The sequence below is a fragment of the Pelodiscus sinensis genome, chromosome 1, assembly GCF_049634645.1.
Source record: "Pelodiscus sinensis isolate JC-2024 chromosome 1, ASM4963464v1, whole genome shotgun sequence".
In the NCBI taxonomy this organism is placed as follows: domain Eukaryota; kingdom Metazoa; phylum Chordata; order Testudines; family Trionychidae; genus Pelodiscus; species Pelodiscus sinensis.
The window spans coordinates 246,590,444-246,610,919 of NC_134711.1; the positions used below are offsets into that span (position 1 = coordinate 246,590,444).

The 20,476-nt window shown below is 39.3% G+C and overlaps 1 protein-coding gene across 1 annotated transcript in view; it reads left to right on the forward strand.

Annotated features, from left to right (window-relative positions):
- Positions 1-20,476, forward strand: part of FGF14 (fibroblast growth factor 14) — a 187,407-nt gene that overhangs the window by 59,473 nt on the left and 107,458 nt on the right. Inside the window, exon 3 of the mRNA XM_006114810.4 lies at positions 2,664-2,767. Coding sequence (XP_006114872.2) covers positions 2,664-2,767 — 104 coding nt within the window. The remainder of the gene's footprint in view (positions 1-2,663; positions 2,768-20,476) is intronic.

Genomic DNA, 20,476 nt, shown 5'->3' on the forward strand with positions numbered 1-20,476 from the left:
GTACATTAATCTCCTTTGTCCCAATGACATGTCTTGTGGAATGAAATCCAGGCACGCTCTCAAGTACTGGGCCAATGCTCTTTGTTAGCAGAGTTCCAGCATTCTGCTTTATATTTTAATAGCTCATGCACTAGTTCAGTTCCTTAAGTGCTGAGGAAGTAAGGTTATAATTTGGCAGCCTTAAAAAGACATTTAATTAAATCCTTCTCTCAATGCTTTCTGAACTACAAAGAGTCAATAAACACGAACTTCTGTAATTTGTTTTCTCATCATTTGCCTAAAAAAGCACTATAATTATTTCAAGTCTGCAAATCTCCATCGTGGGTTGTCATTGTCTGACTCTGTTCCTGTTTCTTTTTTCTCATGTGATGTCACTGAAGATTGCTTTCCAAAAGATTTTGAAGAAAATTCTGTGATTTGGAGTAGATTATTTTTAACAGTTTTCCTGGCTCTTCTTTGTGCATTTTTCTTTAATGAAATTGTTTGATTTCCTACCCATTGCCCCTTAATGATCAGGAATAGAAGACTGGATATATATGCTCTCTTCTCTCTGTTGTTGTTATTATTATGATTATTTTTATTATTATAGCACCGAGGAGACCTAGTGATGCACCAGGATTCCATTGTGCCAGGTGCTGTACAAACATTATGCTATTAATGCACATCCAGATTTCCTCCCACAATTTTCTTTTCTTTTTTTTATCTCCGTCTTGAATGCCCATTTGACTGATTCTTCTGTCAATATATCCTGTGCTTTTCTTGCACCTCTTTAGTTATGGAATAATATCCTTGCATTCATGTGTAAGGTTTAATCCTCCAGATTCCCTCCTCCTTCAGATCCCTACTCAAGACCTAATTCTGCTATGACATCTTACAAGAAGCCATCCAAATAATGGTGTCTTTGTTGTGTGTCAGCTGTGGATAATTGATGTTACTTACTATTTTAAAACTTTCAGATGATTTGGAACCCTCAGAAGCTATAAAAATGTGCAATAGCTAATCTAGGTATTCCAGTGGTTTATTTTTCATTACAATTTTAATTTCCAGATCCCTTCCATTCTTTTTTTTTGTCACATTCATAGCATCTTGTTTCAGATGAGATTAGGTGCATGAGTTTACTATAAGTACAATGACTAGACCAATAAGAACTCCCTTTGTCTGACTGAAGTCCTTAAAAGCTACAGCAGGACAAAAAATGCATATCGATGCTAATTTTTGGCTCATGCATAACTGTCTGTATAACACCTCTTAATTCTTCTCTTATATAAATCCATCAATTTGTTCTCTGTACCTTCTGGAGTTCTTATTTATGCACTTCCTTTTCCTTCTGCAGCTGCAGGGAAGTATGCTGCTTTATCTTGTATCTTCCAACTTTTTCACTGTGGCTATACTTCTTAATAGGATCACATTTCATGTATTCATGTATTGCACGGGCATATTCCTGATAATGTTGATACATGTGGAGAGAATATTTTATAGTATTACCATTTCAATATTACATAGATGTGATTAGCTTCCTCTGAGTCAATGCTGTCGCCGTTACATCTCTGAAGCCATGTTCTGACCAAACTGAAGCTCTTGTACCATGGTTTCATATCTACTTTGTTCATAGTGAATGCATTTCCCTTTTTTTTCTGTACATACAATTTTGCTTTTCAACCAAGGGCCTGTGCCTCTCCCAGTTCCTAGCTCATCCAGGGCTTAAGCTCTATAGCATAACCTCTGTCTCAGGCTGTTCCTCAGACCCCCATTGATTAATAGTAATTGTGTTTTCTTTTATAATCCAAGTCAGCAAAGTCATTTGTGCTTATTGGTGTAATATGGCATAAAGTAGGTCAATGTTTCACTTGCCAGAAAACTAATATTTTATACACCTTGTTTATTTCCTTTTTAAGGTTTCCTTCACCTTTTTATCAAATCTATGTACCTTTGTTACTATAGCTCTTATTGGGTGTTTCTCTTTAAAACCTCAATTTAGGAATGCATCATTTTTCAGGACAGCTCATGCACATGCGTTTGCTCAAGTTCCAGTTATATGTGTGCTTGCCTATATTTCTGCATAGAAATCTAAGTGCTTTCCCATATACTGGATCTATGTACTGTTGCTTATATCAAAGATGTCCTCAACAAAAATATCTATCTCATTTTCAGTTCTTGAGTTATTGCTGTGCTGAAAGCAGTTTTATTTGAGGGTGCCACTTAGTACCTTTAAGGATTAAAGGGGAAAAAAATCACAGAGGTCATGAAAGATTTTCATTCTGCAGAATAATTTGTGATTGCTATTATGACTTTCTGCATGAAACAAATAGATGCCAAAATGTTATACTTAGAAATTGTTTCTGTCCCCTCCACTTTTAGATGGTTACAGCATTTTCCATTCATTTAAACTGTGATGCTACTTTAATCCTTTGCAGTCAGATCAGATATTCTTTTTATTGCTATTTAGCAATTGTGCCAGTATTAAAATTCTACAGTAATAATTGCCAATTAAAATTTCAAAATAAGTATAACTTAACCAGTAACAATGCTTTCTTAAATAACATTTTATTGAAATCAGAGCTTTTTGAGGATGCAGTAACAGTTGTTATTTGTTCTTGATTTTGGTTATGCAAATGCACTGTGTATTAGTGCATATCTGTGACAGATCATATTTATATTAACAGCTCTATTCAACCTTATACCAGTGGGACTACGAGTTGTCGCTATCCAGGGTGTAAAGACAGGGTTGTATATAGCCCTAAATGGAGAAGGCTTCCTCTACACATCAGTAAGTAGCATGCTGCAGATATTTTTAATTCTTTGATGTATCCAATACAGAAATGTGTACTGGAATGAGACATAGCTCACTTTTAATAAGTTCTATAGAAATGAATAGTGATTAAATCAGTATGTTTTAGGTTCTTTAAAAATGCTCTAGAAACCTGTAGAATTTAACAGAAAATGATATCATTGCTGTAGAATTTTCTAAAAACATTATATAGAATTCTATAGCAATGTTATATTTAGCTACTGAAATCTGTGGGATAGTTTAGTAAAGCCACAGATGGGTTATAATTTTCAGTTAAATACTCTAGAACTTTTCTGTGTGTGCAGTGCCTTCATTATTGGCATGCTGTTCAGGATGTAAAACTTGCTACAAAAGTTATCTGAATGATTAATTCAGTGAAATATAAGGTACTTTGTGTAATGTAATGTACATTCTTGTTATATATCTATATTTTTGATTGTGTATATGAAATCCTTTTTTGAATGGCTAAAATATTAGAATTTGAAACATCACTTGCAGTAATAAAAATAGTATATGATTGTAAAGGATTTTGAAAAAATATGCTTGGTAAGAATTGCATAGAATAATACATTCCTACAAAATGGCCAAAGCTAAAAAAAGTTCCTTCAGACAAAATGATGCTGTTAAGTAAAATATCTTGATATATTTCAAAACAGTTAATTTGAATAAGTCAAAGTGTGGTGGTGTTACAGCTGTGAAAAGTCTCAGTGTTATACAGGGTTAACTCAATGACAGTATCAACCAGGTGTTAGACTTTTTTTTCTTTCATTGCAGTGGATGCTGTGTTCCCATTGTATCTCATTCTCTTTAAATGTATTATATCAGACAATATTCCAGGCCACGCTGAGTTAAAATATAATGTGCTGTTTCCAGTGTGTCTTGAGAAGAAATTGGTAGATTTTCTTTCTATAACCTGAAGGAAAGTACTCTATTTGTTTTAAACGCAGGACTGTTATTGAAAAGTTAATTAGAAGGAAAAAAGTGTATTCTGTCATTGAAAAAAATAACACAATGTGCAATATCTCCCAGCAGTGAACAAAACTAGAGCACTCTTGGCTTCCCATTTGCTCAAAGTTTCACATGTATGGAATTCATGTCATGTGATTGTTTCATTATGTGGCAGCAATACAGTATGCATATCCTTTTGCCCACCAATAATGCCACAGTGTTCCCATCACTCTCTTTTGAACATTAAAGAATGTTTCCAGATGGGTTTTTTTTTCCAGAAAATGTATCATCTTAATGGCTAAGCTGCAATTATGGAGAGTGGGAAAATCTGTGTGGTTGGATTGTGTCAGCCTTTGTTTGTGTATTGTTCAAAAATAATCCAACTGAAATCACTCTGCAAGGTACTAATGAACATGAGCAAAGACGGCAGAATACAGCTCTTAGTAACTATGATTCCAATCCTGAGATCACATTGCTAATAAAAGTTGTGTATGTGTATAAGTTCCCCATTGTCTTAAATGAGTCCAGTCATATGAGTAAACTCTTGTGGACGGGTAAATGTTTGCAGGTTGAACCCATTATACAGTATGTTGTGTATTAGTCAGATTCTCAGAATTTATGCTTTACATATGTATTTCTGTTGTTGTCAACATCTATTAACTGTTTTTTGTATGCTCCCATGTTTTTACCATATTGTACTGCATTGATGCTCTTCAGGGAGAATGGCTCAGTCCTTCACTTTTTCTTATGTAAGGCAGGGGAAACAATACATAATGGCTGCGTGTAGACTGGCAAGTTTTTCCGCAAAAGCAGCTGTCTACTCTGGCCGCTTGATTTTGTGCAAAAGCACTGACTTTCTACTGTCTGAAATCAGTGCTTCTTGCGCAAATACTATGCTGCTCCCATTTGGGCAAAAGACCTTTTCCGGAAATGCTTTTGCGCAGTGTAGACAGCTGAAAACTGTTTTGCGCAAAAAAGCCCCGATGGTGATCAGGGCTTTCTTGCACAAAACCGCGTCTAGATTGGCATGGATGCTTTTCCGCAAAAAGCGCTTTTGCGGAAAAGCATCCGTGCCAATCTAGAAGCTATTTTCCGCAAATGCTTTTAACGGAAAAACTTTTCTGTTAAAAGCATTTGAGGAAAATCATGCCAATCTAGACGTAGCCAATGTCTTGGGAAAATATTCTATGCTCTTTTTTCATGTAAATATGGAATCCAAGGGAAAACATAATTTTCAAATATAAATGAAAATAATACAGAATGCAGTAGAAGAGTCTTTGGCTACGTCTACACTGGCCCCTTTTCCGAAAGGGGCATGCTAATTTTAAACTTCGTAATAGGGAAATCCGCGGGGGATTTAAATATCCCCCGCGGGATTTAAATAAAGATGTCCGCCGCTTTTTTCCGCTTCAAAGTAGGAATAAGAGATCCTCCGGAATAGGGCTTTATTCCGGAGGATTGGGCCAGTCTAGACGCTCTTTTCCGGCTTTTCTACAAGCCGGAAAAAAGCGGCGGACGTCTTTATTTAAATCCCGTGGGGGATATTTAAATCCCCCGCGGATTTCCCTATTACGAAGTTTAAAATTAGCATGCCCCTTTCGGAAAAGGGGCCAGTGTAGACGTAGCCTTTAGGTTTATTTAACATGTGGCAAAAACTATCTGAAAATTACTATTTTTCATTTTATAGAGATGAGAACATAAGAGCTTCCATACTGGGTCAGACCATGGGCCACCTTACTCAGTATATTGTTTCCAAGAATGCTTTGTACCAGAACTTTAGGGAGAGTATACGTTTCAGTGTATTTATGGACCAGTCTGTCACTTCCTCTACTCCCTACTTCTAGTAATCAGAGGTTTAGGGGCCTCCATGAGTATGGGTCTTCATCCCTGATCATCTTGGCTAATAGCCATCGATGGGCTTATCATCTATGAACTTTTCTAGTTCTTTTTTTTAACCCAGGTATGCTTTTGATGATTGCAACATCCCATGGCAATGAGCTCCACAGATTAGTTTGTGTAATCTGAAGTAAGATCAACAGACATTTGGTAATCTGAAGTAAGATTTCAGAATGTAAATTAATATATGTATATATATAATTGGAAAAACTCATGCCCATGCCAGAGTTCATGTAAGTATTTTCTGGGGGGGATAAGAATTATTACTGTGCTTTCATGAATATGAATTGGATATTTTAAGAGTAGAGACTAATAAATTTGAAAATTAAAAAAAAATGCATGGAAGAAAACATCTGCTTCACAAAAAAGAGCTTATCCTCATCTCAGTGGATAGGGTATTTATATGTGCTTGCCCTCTGGGGAAAAGCATTGTTATAATAGTGAAGTAAACAATCTCTATCACAATCTTTATGTGAGTTTTCCATTCTTTTGGCAATATTTTTTCATCTACTGATCTCAAAATACAGAAGTTATATTTTATAGCAGAAATGGCCAAGTACATGAAGTTATGGTTGTGTCTGCAGTTCTTATTTCAGCTTTAAAATATTGGCTAAAACTGAATATGAAAGTGTTGGACCAACAGCTATATTTTAAAACAATGAGATGGAAATACATTCATTTGAAATGACATAATATATAGAAAACAAGCAAATATGAAGTGGCCCAAATTACAGACTATGGTGATGGTGCTCTACATTACCTAGATGGAATGCTTAGTTTGATTTTCTTGGGGAATGTTGTGATACTATTTTGCATTGCCTCTCATCAGCAGCATAGGCTGGAAGAGATTTATACTTAGTCCTTCTCAACGAACAGAATTATTAACCTTCCATGAGACCTGAGAATGAGGACACTAAAGCAGGTTTGAAATTACTTTTTTTAAACAACAGAAACAAAAAAAACACAGCATTTTTTAGTTTCACCACTGCACAGATATGTATTTATTCAATTAAATGATAGACCTGAGATCTGAACCCTCTCCAGCAGGTCAGATATACTATTATTGGCATACTTGTACAAATCCAACTCCTAATCCACATCTACTGAAATTTGTCAAGTCAAAAGGGGGACATTTTTTTAGAGCTTTGGAAGATTCTTTAGGAGAAAGTGTTTATTTGACTCCACCAATTTATTTCCTCCAGGAGTGCAATATAGACGGCTGGAACAAAGTATTGTTTGTAGTTGGGGGAAGAGAAGACTTACTTCAAAAATTAAAAAAAAAATTCTAAAATGTCTTGCAGGACTATATATATACTAGCCAATTAGCCCGTCATAAGACGGGATTTTCAGGTCTCTCCTCCACTTCAATCTTGTCTCCTGAGTCTTTCACTCCGTCTCTCGCTCCTTCTCCTACTGCCTCCCCCATCTCAGCTCTCCTCCACCTTCTGCCTCTCTCTGCATCTCTCTCTTTCTCTTCTCCCCCTCCTGCCTCTCACTCCCTCTCTGCTCTCCTCTGTCTCCATCGGGGATGCACGTTTGTCCAGGCCCCACCCCCTGGGCGTATACGTCACCACCCTGCCACCCTTCGCCTCCCACCATGGTGCTTGGCTGATTTCTGTGCCGCTCAGCTGGGCCACTGCGGGGGAGCAAGCGGCTGTTTGGGCCTCACACTCCCCATGCAGCATGGGCCGCCCAGAGGGAACAGCCAGCATTTCAGGCAACAGCGCCCCCCAGAAGGAACAGCCAGCACTTCGGCATTACAGACTCTCAGACACCGGGCTACTATATATATGATTCCTTAACATATTTACCACTCCACACTTTGCATTTCTAATGTTTTTTTTTTTATTTGTGGCACAAATCTACTGCTGTTGGAATGTAGTGTCTGGTTTTAGTGGCAATTCCCTGATTGTAGACACAGGTTAGTGATCTAGAAAAATTATATTGACACAAATAACCAGAAATAGAGATATTACCTTTCATAGATTCACAGAATGTTGGGATCTTAATCTGAATTCTTCACTCTCATGTAATGCAGTTCTTGCAGGAAAAACAGTATTTTTCCACACAAGAACATCCAACTCAAAAAGCTTCTTACCCCCTTACTTTTTTGTTCTGATGTTTCCTTTTGAAGACTCATGACTCTATGATGGGCTAATGAGATATTCAGCAGCATTCTGCTGACTAGTAATTGTATTCCGATGCACTATAATTTTCAGCAGCTTGCATTGCTGCTTACACTTTCTTCAAACACTCAAAAATCTAAAATGTCTTCCAGAACAACATCTGACATTATTAAATTGAAGAGGAGCAGAATTGACTGCTAAATCACTGGTTAGAAGGATAGTGTTGTTGGAGATAGTCCACCAGCCCTGCAAGGATATACAAAGCCTATAGGAAGAAGGTGGTAATGCAGGGCCTGACAGAAGCATTTATTACATTTTGTTTGTATTTTGGTCAAATCTTGTTCAGTGTTCTGCATTAACAACTGTCACTGACTTGATTGAATGTTGCATATTCAAATCTGGGGTTGCATTTTGAACCATAGTTTTACATTGGGTGTGAAAAATGTTGCTGTTTGTGAAAAGCTGTGTTGCTCAACTTTTTTTCAAAAAAGTGTAGTTAAGAGTTGAAGTGGCTCAGTTTTTCTGTTGTGAATTTTAGGGTTTCCTGGTATGTCAATAGGCTTAATTCAGAGATGGAATATAATATTTTATTGCACCTATGTCCATTTTCTGATTCTTGGTGACCTAACAGGCCATCTTGGAATGATCTCAGGTGACTTTCTCCAAGAAGTGCAGGTTGGACTTCTTCGTCCGGAACTCTCAGAATCTGATGGTCCCAATCAAGGGGATTTGCCAGACCAGGAGGGGTCCCTCCCAACATGGCCCATGCTGAACTCCTGACCCCTGCTAGGTCTCCAGCCCAGCACCGCTGCTGCCTGCCTAGCTGTAGCTCCCAGGTTGGAGTTCCCTATCTACTGCTGCTGGACCCTGAGTTCCACTGCCACTGCTGGACCTGTACTCCATAGGTGAGGCCAGAGTTCCATGGCTGGAGCTCTGAAGCCGCTGCCAGACCCTTAGCTCCATAGCTGGAGCTTGACCCTGACCTCCACAGCCAGGACTGGAGCTCTCTGGCTGCAGCTGGGGCCAAAGCTGCACAGCCACTGCTGATCCCTGCTTCTTCCCGGCCACAGGGGACAGAACTCTCTGCTACGCCGCTTGCCCCTTTGCGCTCACTCCCCCCACATGCACTCACACACCCCAACTGAGTCACTGGCTCCCCTGCCACACTCCTGCCCCGTGGCCTGACTTCCCTATACCTGGGCTCTGTGGGCCAGGAACATCCTTGATCCTGCCGGACTACAAATGTTACCGGACCGGAGAGTCCCAGTTAAGAGAGGTACAACCTGTATTCTACAAGTTTGTTGAAGGGTACTGGGTTCTGGAGTTGAGTAGTTATTCTAGTTTATTCATGGTCTAGAATAGTTCAGCAGGACATTGTGTAGTGGCTGCGATGGTGGGGGAATGGTTGGAATTCTTTGTTTCTTCCATGACCAGAGTGTAGGAAAGCAAGAATTCAGAGATGTGGAGCTTGTCTGTACCTGCTTGTTATCTGCCATATGTACTTGAGTCATAGAATCACAGAACACTAGAACTGGAAGGGACCTCGAGATGTCATTGTGTCCCCTGCCCTCATGGCAGGATCCAGTACCTTCTAGAACCATCCCTGATAAATGTCTATCTAACCTGCTCTTAAATATCTCCAGAGATGGAGATTCCACAACCTCTCTAGGCAACTTATTCCAGTGTTTATCCACCCTGACAGTTAGGAAGTTTTTCCTAATGTCCAACCTAAACCTCCTTTGCTGCAGTTTAAGCCCATTGCTTCTTTCCCATTGCCTCTGTTGTGGGTGACTGGGGAAGAATGACAGTCTGTGAGTAAAATGGGAAAGGATGCTTCAGTAGTACTATCAGTGGCAGTTGTTAGTGTCATCATGACTCGTTCCATGAACTTTTGGTGGGATAAGTAACCTGCACAGATGTTTGAGACAAGCAGCTCTCAGACTGTGGGTTGGGATTCTAATGTGGGTCACGACCCCTTTTTAATGAGTTGCCATGGCTTGTGTTAGACTTTCCGGGGCTCGGTGTCAAAGCTAAAGTCTGAGTCTCACTGACAGAGGATCAAGTTTTGGTTCCCCCGGGCAGCAGGGTTTGGCTTTGATCTCCCTGCATTGGTCTTCAGTTCCTCTCTCTTGGGTCATGTAGTTGTCAGAAGGGGGTTGTGGTGCAATGAAGTTTGATATATGCTGTTCTAGGCATTCATGGGGTCTGTAAGTTGTCAAGGCCTGGCTATTGCAGTAGTCTTTTCTTGTCTGAAGATGGATATGGTTCTGATCTCAAACTGCTGGGCAGCCCAACACAGTGATTAGATCAAACACTGAGGACTTGTCTACACTGGGAAAAATCCCACAAGAGCTGTGTGCACTACCTTGTAGGAATTGACTACTCTTCACTACTCCTCATATGGACACTCTTCTGCTCACTAAGATTGTGTCTACACAGCATCCTAAACACAAAATAAGATATACAATTTGCACTATGCAAATTGCATATCTTATTTTGATTGAATTTCAAAATAAGCTATTTCAAAATTCGGCACCAAATTTCAAAATAACGAGACATCCCTTAACCCTTGTGGATTGAGGGTTACCAGGATGCCGAAATAGCATGCAGAAATATTTCAAAATAATGGGCAGCATGTGAAGACCTTCAGTATCCCAAAATAGCTGTGCAGTGTAGATGTACCCTAAGAGTGCCTTTGTGTACAGTAGTTTAGTATGTTTGGAAGCGTAATAAGCTAAACTGCTCAAGTGCACTCTTAGCACACAGCAAAAGAGTTCCCTGCATTGTGTTGTTACAAAACAGCTCATGCACTTGAAATTCACACTCAGGCTTTACTGCTCACTAACTGCTCAGCATAGATCATTCCCCTTTCAGGATCTGAGAATGTATGGGGAAAATTAAAATGAATAAAAAGAGACAGGAACCAGAAATAGAAAAGCTTACAAAAAAAAAAAAACCCAACCATATTTCCAAAAGCAAAAGTGGTCCATGTTTTGTTGTCTAGAATGATCTTTTGTAAAATATACATTTGATTTAATCTGTGTTGTTATACAATTTTAATTTGAGCAAAAGCTGGATGCATAATACTTTGCAGGTTGTAAGATAGTAGCCTATGGTGCAGCTTTCTGGAATTAGAGAAAATGTCAGTACATGTTATCAGGCTGTGAGTTTATAACATCAGTAGCCCCTAGCAACTCTCAGTGGGAAGAATCTTTGGCATGGACGGTTTATTCTGGCATTTCAGATGCTTCCTAGTGCTGTTATTGCTGCCGTTTCTTTAAGCCCTCATAATTGGCTTGTCTGAAGGGAACAATTTGCAGCCTCCAGCCTATAGGCTTGTGGACAGCATACAGTGGAAGAAAATGTGACAGAGAGTAATCAGCATTATACTGATAATTTTCCATAGTATCTAAATCAGTCAAATGAAAAAAAATATTTTTGGTTTCTTAGATCCTTTAGAAAATAATAATAGTGATAAAGAACCTCAAAAATTAGTACCAAACCAAGACAAAATATTACAAGTGTAATACTTTTCACAGTTATTATTTGTATTATTGTAGTACCTAAGGGCCCCAACTGAAATCCATGCCTCACTGTGGAAGTCACCATACAAAGAACCAGCCCTAGAAAGCCTACATTATATATGTGTGTGTGTGTGTGTGTGTGTGTGTGTGTGTATATAAATTCTCTCTCTTTCTCGGGGGCCACAGTCCACTCTCCACGTGGTCCTGCCCTCAGATGCCCAGCAGCTGCTTACCTTCACAGTGCAAGAAAAGTGAATGCCGCTGTTGAGAGTCAAAGAGCCATATTTAGATGCCATAGGTTGTCAATCCCATTATGGGGTTAGCAGCAGGGAGGAGGCCAGGTGGCTGATGGGGGAGAGGTTGCGGGATGCAGAGTAACGTGATGATGTCACTCTGTCATCCCACAGGAAAAACTTTTTGATAAGCTTAATAAGATATATAATATGCCAACTAGCCACACTCAACTGGCCAAATAGCCACAAGTGGCTAGTAGCTAATGTTTTGGACAACATGGAAAAACATGCAGAAAATCAGTGTCAAGCTTGATTTAGTTTTCTTGCTAACCTTAAAAGAACTTATAATGGATAACAGTTGGATACCAGGGTGATGGACAGCATAGATATACCTTCCTTCTTTATAAATTCTGTTTTAATTTAGAGAACTATTGGTTATTAAAGTTAGGAGATATTTTAGATAGATGTCACCAGGTACAAACATGTTTAGCAAATGCATGAAACACAAAATCACTTGTTACAAATTCCTGGAAAATAGTTAAATTTGTAGTAAATATTTTGAACAAGGTTCTCCATCAAGTAACTTTTTAAAATGTAGCTGCCGAAGGACTTTTTTTCTGTAGTTTTCTTCTTCACAGTCTTCTTTTATTGTGTGTCCACTGAAAGGTTACTCATATGTGCCTCATTAATCATTATGCAACCTCATGCTCTGAGTGTCCCTAGGCCTTTGAATGTAAGAAGCTTGTACAGATGACAAAAGATGGATGACTTGATAATTGCCCTGTTCTGTACATTCCCCCAGAAGTTTCTGGTGCTGGCAATTGTTGGAAGAAGAGCTGAGTGGCCATTGGTTTGACTGTGCTGTTATTATGCTCTTATGAGGTTCATATGTCTAGTTAGTGGTCTTCATGCCTGTAATTTCTCATTGGGCATATAATAGAACAAGAGTTTATTATAGGAGATACTAATTAGCACCCATCTTGGGTATCCCATTGTAGGGTCCGTGGACTGAGCAGCCTGAAGGATAAAATACCTGCTCATACCAGAGGTGGTCTCTCCAGTTCATGGTCGAACCATACTGGTAGGGAATAGGGAGGAAGTTTACACTGCTTATCTCTGTTTTGTACCTATTCTGTGAGTATAAAGTATTTCTGTATCAGTCTTAGCATCTTTCACAATTTTGTAGTGAACAGAGCCCCATTGTACCAGGTGCTATGTGAACACAGAGTAAGAGACCTCAACGGCATGACAGACACAGTGTAAAGAAAAGGGATGTAACATATGCACAGAGAACTGAGTCCTGTTTCGCAAAAGATATGTTAGCAGAACAGGTTCCCCCTCTCCCCCAGGAGTGGGGGAGGTTATGTTTTCTGTTTATTACATTTTCTTGGCAGAGTTTTGTTAGAATGGGATTGGCTAATCAAAAAGACAAAGGAAGGGAGGGAAGTATAGGTGGCAGCTAGGGTGGAGGATAATCATCAAGGACAAAGGGAAACATGGAGGACAGGTGGAGCAAGGGACAGGTGACAAGGAGTGAAAACGGTTTGGAGCAAACAGAGTTTCTGCTGAGGATGTTCCTTGTGCTGGCTCCTGCTAGCTTGAGTTTCTCTGACAGCCAGTGGTTATACTATAGTTCACTGAAAAAAAAAAAGAAATTGCAAATAAATATTCTTTACACTATAATCTATCCCTTTGTACAAAGAATAGTATATGTCACATCATGTATGACTTAATTGGATCAGCTTCTGCCCTCATTTGCGGCGTTTCCACCTAACTGCCAATTATGGGGCAGTTAGTACACAAGAGAGCAGAATTTGACCATATAATTCTATTGAAGTGTTTCTGGCCACTCGTATTATGTACACACACCTTGTTTGATTTATTCAGGCCCATGGAATCCTCAGCTGAAAATCGATTCTTAACATCCCTTTCTCATGTCTATAAATTATTCATCATATTTGTCTGAAGGTTCCATTTCTTCATTCACCAACTCTTGTCTCTTACACACAGTCTCTCTCAAACTTTTCCTTGCATCTACATGCCTCTGTTTAAGATTATTGGGAGTTACACAAATAGGTGAAGGATAAAAAAAGGGCTCTCTTCGAAGCTCTTTGTTCTCCAGTCCTCTGCACACAGCACGGAAGCCACCACAAGGTTATAGAGTCCCCTACCACAGATGGATTTTTTTAAAAGATAAGTTTTTTAAAAGGGTAACTTTAATACAAGAAATAACACTTATAGTTATGCATGCTAAAATAAGGGTAATCCAATTTCATGCTTCAGAAGGGAACCAATTGCCACAAGGGTTGAAGGAATGCTTTCCTCAGTGTATAGCATTGCTTATTTGTGTGGGTCTATTATGGGGATTTTGCCTTTCTCAGAAGCATTGAGTAATGCCCTGTGCCTAAGGCTGGGCATATACCTGATGCCCATTGGTTTAATTTTGTCTGTCAAATTTTATGCACTTCTACCTTTCATGTATTTCCCCTTTTTTTGGCCTTTACAATTTTCTAGAAATTTATTCTCCCTCTGGTTAGTTTTTTGGGGCTTTTGGTTATTTATGTTTCTAAAGATTAGATATCTTGTTTTTTATTTCATACTCTTCTACTACCTCTTCCTTATCATGCTCTTGGATTTCAATAATAACAAATTAAAAATGTATCTATTTACAAGCCTATTAGGTTCCATCTACTAGAGATTTCTAATTTTCAGTGTATGACTTTAAACTTTCACATACTATACTAACATAATACAGCTACCAAAAATTAAGGCTTTCTGGATGAAGCTGTAAACATCCCAATTACACACTGCTGAATTAGCAAGTAGTATACTGAAGATAACTGTCAGTACAGTGTAAAGAGCAATAGATTTACAATTTGTTATTTATTATGTAATACATTTGTTTATCTAATGCAATTTTACTTATTAAGACATTAGTTTTGTAGATCCACAACAGCTGTATTGATGGGACTGACAAAACTGAACAATAAGTTTTAATTTAATTTTAAATTCTGTTTTGTCATGCAGGCAGATGGGAAAACTGCTTTAGGCAAAGGTATCCCTTTGTTACCTAAGAAAAACAGATCATCAGCATGCAGTAATGAATAGTAAAATTAAATTCCATTTAATTTTGAAGCATCACAAAAAATGTTGATAGAAATGTAGCCGTGTTAGTCTTTAAAGTGCTACATAGTCCTGTATTTTGTTTCAAAAAATGTTGAGTGTGAGTGATAGAAGTGTTATAGCCTAAATCAACGTGAATATGTGTCTGACTCTGGGCACCTAAATTTGAAAATTTGGTCTTGAGTTTATAAAAATGTTCAAAATACACAGGATCTTTCTACCTCATGAGAGATTTTATACGTGTTGAAAGTTTGGCACAAAAAAAGTAGTTACCCATTAATTTATTATTAGATAAGTGTGGATATTTAGGCATAGGGATATACATTATATTCCCAGGGTAAAAAGTGCATAAACCTTCAGAGATATAGAATTTTATTCTTTTCAGGTCAAATATTTGAAGTAAAAGTGGAAGGGATGTGCAGCGGATATAGGTACCAATTTGCAGCAATAAAAACGTGGGAAAACTGAAGTGAAACATATATTTCCCTAATGAAAGTTGATGACCGTGGGTCTCAAACTCATTTTACCTTAGAGTCAGTGCCAGTTTTTAAATCCTCCTACTGGGCTAGTGAGCACTCCTCTCTGGCAGGACCACAGGGAGGTTGGGGGTCTCTGCGCACTCCCTCCCACTCTGTGCATCCCCCAAACATTCCTGCTGCCTCTGGATGATTTAACCTAGCATGTAATCGTGTAATTAAAGACTACCGTAATGCTTAAAGGGGCCAAATTAGGGTTATACTGGTGCTTTATAAACAATATTGATATCCAGACCTTTGAAGTTTTGTCTCTGTCCAAACTGGGCACAAAGCTCCACTGGTTTAGAGCAAGGGGAATGGAGAGCAGCATGTAGATACAGAGAAAAAAGGGACCTGCACAGGTTTGGGTTTTTTTTTAAAGATACTATCCAAAGCTCAGGGAAGATGGAAAAGCAGGACCTGTGGAGAGACAGACTGTGTAGCTCCAAAGAGCCCTATGTGATCTTTGTTTGTTTGGTTTTTTTGGGGGAGGAGGGGGGAGGAGGAGGATGGAATGTGTGATTGAGTTAATCATCCTCCCCAACAGTAAAACTAAAATACTCCTCGTTAAGACTTCTCATGAAAAAAATCCCAAGTAAATAGTTTAGCTGTTCAGTTTAATTTTAGTGTTTTTGCGTGCAGCATTTTCTCTCTGACTTTCTTTAATACCATCAGAATAGGTCCTGATGGTCAGGCAAAAATCAATATTTTTTGCATACAGAAGTGTTGCATTAAATAACTGATTGAAAGGATAATGTGATTCAGTGGTTGTTATTCATCTTCAAGTGGGCTGTACACATTTCTACGTCAGCTGTTCTCAGTAATTTAAGTAAGAGGGCCTGTTTAAGTGATTGTCTCACTTGATTTTTGTATACTTGTATCGTCAAATCATCTCTAAATAGATGTATAGTTCAGATCCATTTACACTTTGTGTATGTGTATTTTCTAGTAAGGCCGATAAAAAAAATAAGAGTACTATGATTTAACAAGCAGTTTACTACTTCCTCACTTTTCTAGAGCATAACATATATGACCTAGGCTGGATATATTAAAGCTATCTCTAATAATTGGAATTTTTTTCCTCTATCATTGATCCTACCCCAGTTTATACAACAACCCCATTTCTTTTCTCAGGTAGACATTTTTGCTCATAGAAAGCCTGTTGCTAACCCCTTCCTTGGCAAAGTGTTCCTATAAATCTGGTGAAACAACTCATGGAGCAAAGTATAAAGAAATAATTTGGGTGTGAAAGGTGTTACAATCGTGTCCCTAAAAGAAAAAACTACGGGAAGAGTTGTAATTCTGAAGTACCTTAGTACATCCTTCATTAATAAGAATCCACACAGAGCATTTTATTCAGCCCTGTAACACATAGAACAGTGTTTCTTAAACTTTTTAAGAACGATGAACACCAAACAATATTTTTATTTTATGAGGAACACCGAGGATTTTTTGAAGCTGAAGGAAAATCCAGATTTTGACAACACAGCCTTTTCCCATTATAAGTGTTGAGCTCTCCAAATATTATTGCTCTATGAGAGAATGTTCTTTAAAAGTGAGAGAGAAAACAAAGGGATTTACCATGTCAGTAAAATAAGGCACAACAGACATGATAACAGATCATGGTATGGATGGGAGCGAAGGTGAATAATGTGCTTGAGTAATGTAATATGCCAGCAAGAGGCACAATATGCATATTGGTAACTTTTTAAAATGTAATGTTATGTTGGAACAGATATGTAATTTCTTTATGTAGTTATTGCCTTGGATGTCGAAGAAACCCCTCTGACAACCAGCATCCTAATCATGACCTTGCTTGCAGCCAAGCTCCTCTGTACTAATCTCCACCAAGCATCCTCTCAGTTCCTCATGTCAAAAGCATTCTGTCCTCAATCCCCAACCTCCCTGCTGGCAACCTCCCTGTCAGAAATACTTATTCTCCACATCGTGATGGAGTCCTCCCTCCACTGTAAGTAGTTATCCTAGCTACCATCATCACCAGCTGGTGAATTTTCCCTTTCCGAAGCGCCTGGGCTGAATCTTTTCCCTGGTGGCAGAACCCATCCAATCCCAATTTGCATGTCATTAGAAAACATTCAGGTTTCAGTTGTTCTGCCTCTGGAAATTAGTGTTCTGAGGAGAAGATTTTCAGAAGTGCCCAACACTGGTAAAACTCTGCTCCCAGAAAAGTGGTAACTTCAGTGGGAGCAGAGTTGGATTAGCAAAGGATGCCTTCTCTAGACTAGTGACAGAGATGCAGCCGTGTTAGTCTGGTGTAGCTGAAAACCCAGAACTATGTAGCACTTTAAAGACTAACAAGATGGTTTATTAAGTGATGAGCTTTCGTGGGCCAGACCCACTTCCTCAGATCAATATGTGGAAGAAAATCGGCACAACCATATATACCAAAGTGATACAATCAAAAAAAAGTGAACGCATGTGAAATTGACAAATCAAATTTTAGAACAGAGTGGGGGTGAGGGAGGAAGGTAAGTTTCTGCGAGGTAGTGACATTAGGGGTGATAATTGGGAAAGCTATCTTTGTAATGGGTGAGATAATTAGAGTCTTTGTTTAAACCCATACATAAAGTGTCAAATTTAAGCATGAATGACAATTCTGAAGCTTCTCGTTGAAGTCTGGAGTAAAAGTCTCTTTGAAGCAATATGCATGTTTTAAGGTCATTAAGTGAATGATCAGTCTGGCTGAAATGGCAGGCAACAGCTTTCTCTCTGTGAAAGAGTCTTATGTCTGTTTTGTGTGCATTGATTCTTTGGCGAAGTGTCTGAGACGTTTGTCCAATGTACATAGCAGACGGACACTTTAGGCACATGATGGCATAAATTATATTTCTGGATGAACAGGAATATGTGTTCTTGATCTTGTAACTGGCATGGGTAGGTCCAATATGGTGTCAGCAGAGTAAATATGTGGACAAAGCTGGCACCGGGGTTTGTTGCAAGAGAAAGTTCCAGGATGGGTATTAGTGTGATATGTCCTGTGATTGTTGGTAAGAATCATCCTGAGGTTAGGTGGTTGTCTATAGGAGACTATGGGTCTGTTTCCCAGAGCCTCTTGGAGTGTAGTATCCTGTTTCAGTATAGGTTGTAGTTTATTGATAATGCGTTGGACGGGTTTAAGTTGGGGGCTATAGGTGATGACAAGTGGTGCTCTATTGTTGGTTTTCCTGGGTCTGTCTTGAAGTAGATGGTTTCTGGGTATTCATTTGGCTCTTTCAATTTGTTTTTTTACCCGGGTGGGTAATTGAGGTTTATAATGCTTGGTAGAGATCCTGAAGTTTCTGGTCTCTGTCAGTGGGATTAGAGCAGATGCGACTGTATCTAAGGACTTGACTATAGACAATGGATCATATGGTGTGTTCTGGATGGGAGCTGGAGGCATGTAGATAACTGTAGGAGTCAGTGGGTTTTCTGTAGAGAGTGGTGTCTAATTTGCCATTGGTGATTTGTACTGTGGTGTCCAGGAAATGGATCTCTCGTGTAGAGTGGTCCAGGCTGAGATTGGTGGTGGGGTGTAGGTTGTTAAAGTCTCTGTGGAATGTATCCAGTATTTCTTGGCCATGGGTCCAGATCATAAAGATGTCATTGATGTAGCGTAAGTAGAGAAGGGGTGAAAAGGGACGGGATCTGAGGAAACGTTGTTCTAAGTCATCCATAAAGATATTAGCATACTGTGGGGCCATGCGAGTACACATGTCTGTGCCACTGATCTGGAGGTATAAGTTGTCACCAAATTGGAAATAATTGTGGGTGAGAACAAAGTTATACAGGTCTGCTACCAGATTGGCAATGGTATCTTCTGGGATAGTGTATCTAATTGCTTGTAATCCGTCTTCATGTGGAATATTGGTGTAGAGAGCTTCTACATCCATGGTAGCAAGGATGGCATTATCAGGGAGGTTATCGATGTTTTGTAGTTTTCTCAGGAAGTCAGTAGTATCTCGGAGATAGCTGGGAGTGTTGATTGCATAGGGTTTGAGAAGAGAGTCTACATAGCTGGATAATCCAGTACTGAGAGTGCTGATACCTGAGATGCTGGGGCGTCCAGGGAGTCCAAGTTTATGAATTTTGGGAAGCAGATAGAACAATCCACGTCGGGGTTCAGAAGGTGTGTCTGTGTGGATTTGGACAGGACCAAAGTGCTACATAGTTCTGTCTTCTCTAGACTACATTCCTCTTTTGAAAGAGGAATGCAAATGAGGGAAATAAAAAAATGCAAATGAAGCACAGATTTACAAATCTCATGTTTCATTTGCAGAATTGTGTCTGATCGCTTTTTCGAAAAAGGTTTTTTTTGAAAAAAAAGCAGTCTAGACGTGGTTCTTTAAAAAAAATCCTTTTTTGAAAGGACCCTTATTCTTGAAAAAAGAAGGTTTACAGGATCCTTTCAAAGAAGGGTTTTTTTTTTGAAAGAACAGTGTCTAGACTACTCTTTTTTCAAAAAAACATTTTTTCAAAAATGCGATCAGACACGATTATGCAAATGAAGCATGAGATTTGTAAATCTGCACCTCATTTGCATTTTTTATTTCCCTCATTTGCATTCCTCTTTCAAAAGAGGAATGTAGTCTAGACACACCCATAGCTTTTAAAAATCTCACCCCATAGGGTTAATTACTGAGGCTTACAGTGTAATATTTAATCAGTACAGGTTGGACTGTTCAGCTACTGCTCCTCTAGGAGTACCTCAGACTTTCCTGGCCCCAAAGCCACCTGGCTGCTGCCTGCCCTGCTGCAGTAGCCCAGCTCTGCTGCTGCCAGGGAGTTCCTGGGTTTCCTGGATGGGGTTGCCAGGTGGTCCTGCTGATGCCAGGGATTCCCCTGATGGGGCTGGGATTCCCTGCTGCTGCCTGGCCCCACCAGCGGGGTTCCCCAGCTGGGGCCTCTGGGCCACTGCATAGTCTTGCTGCCACCTGAGAGTTCACAGAGTTCCCCAACCGGGGCGAAGGCTCCCAGACACCATCTGTCTCAGTTAATACCAGGGTTCCCCTGCCTAGTGACTCTGCAGACCCTGTTCTCCCAAGGTTCTTTGGTCCAGCAACATCCGTGGCCTTGCCAGACAACAGATTTTGCTGGACCAGAGTGTCTTGGATTTGAGAGGTTCAACCTGTATATTCTATTCATTGTCCAACCAGAAACCTTTGCTGACTTTGCAAGGATTCTTGATTTTTTTTAGCTGAATATAAATGCAGCCTAAGGGGAAATATCTCTTGAGGGCATTTTGAATGGGATCAGAAATCTGCAGAGCACATGTAGTCATAGTGGAGACCTGAAGTAGGTGGGTAAGGAAGTGGGGAGAAGATGA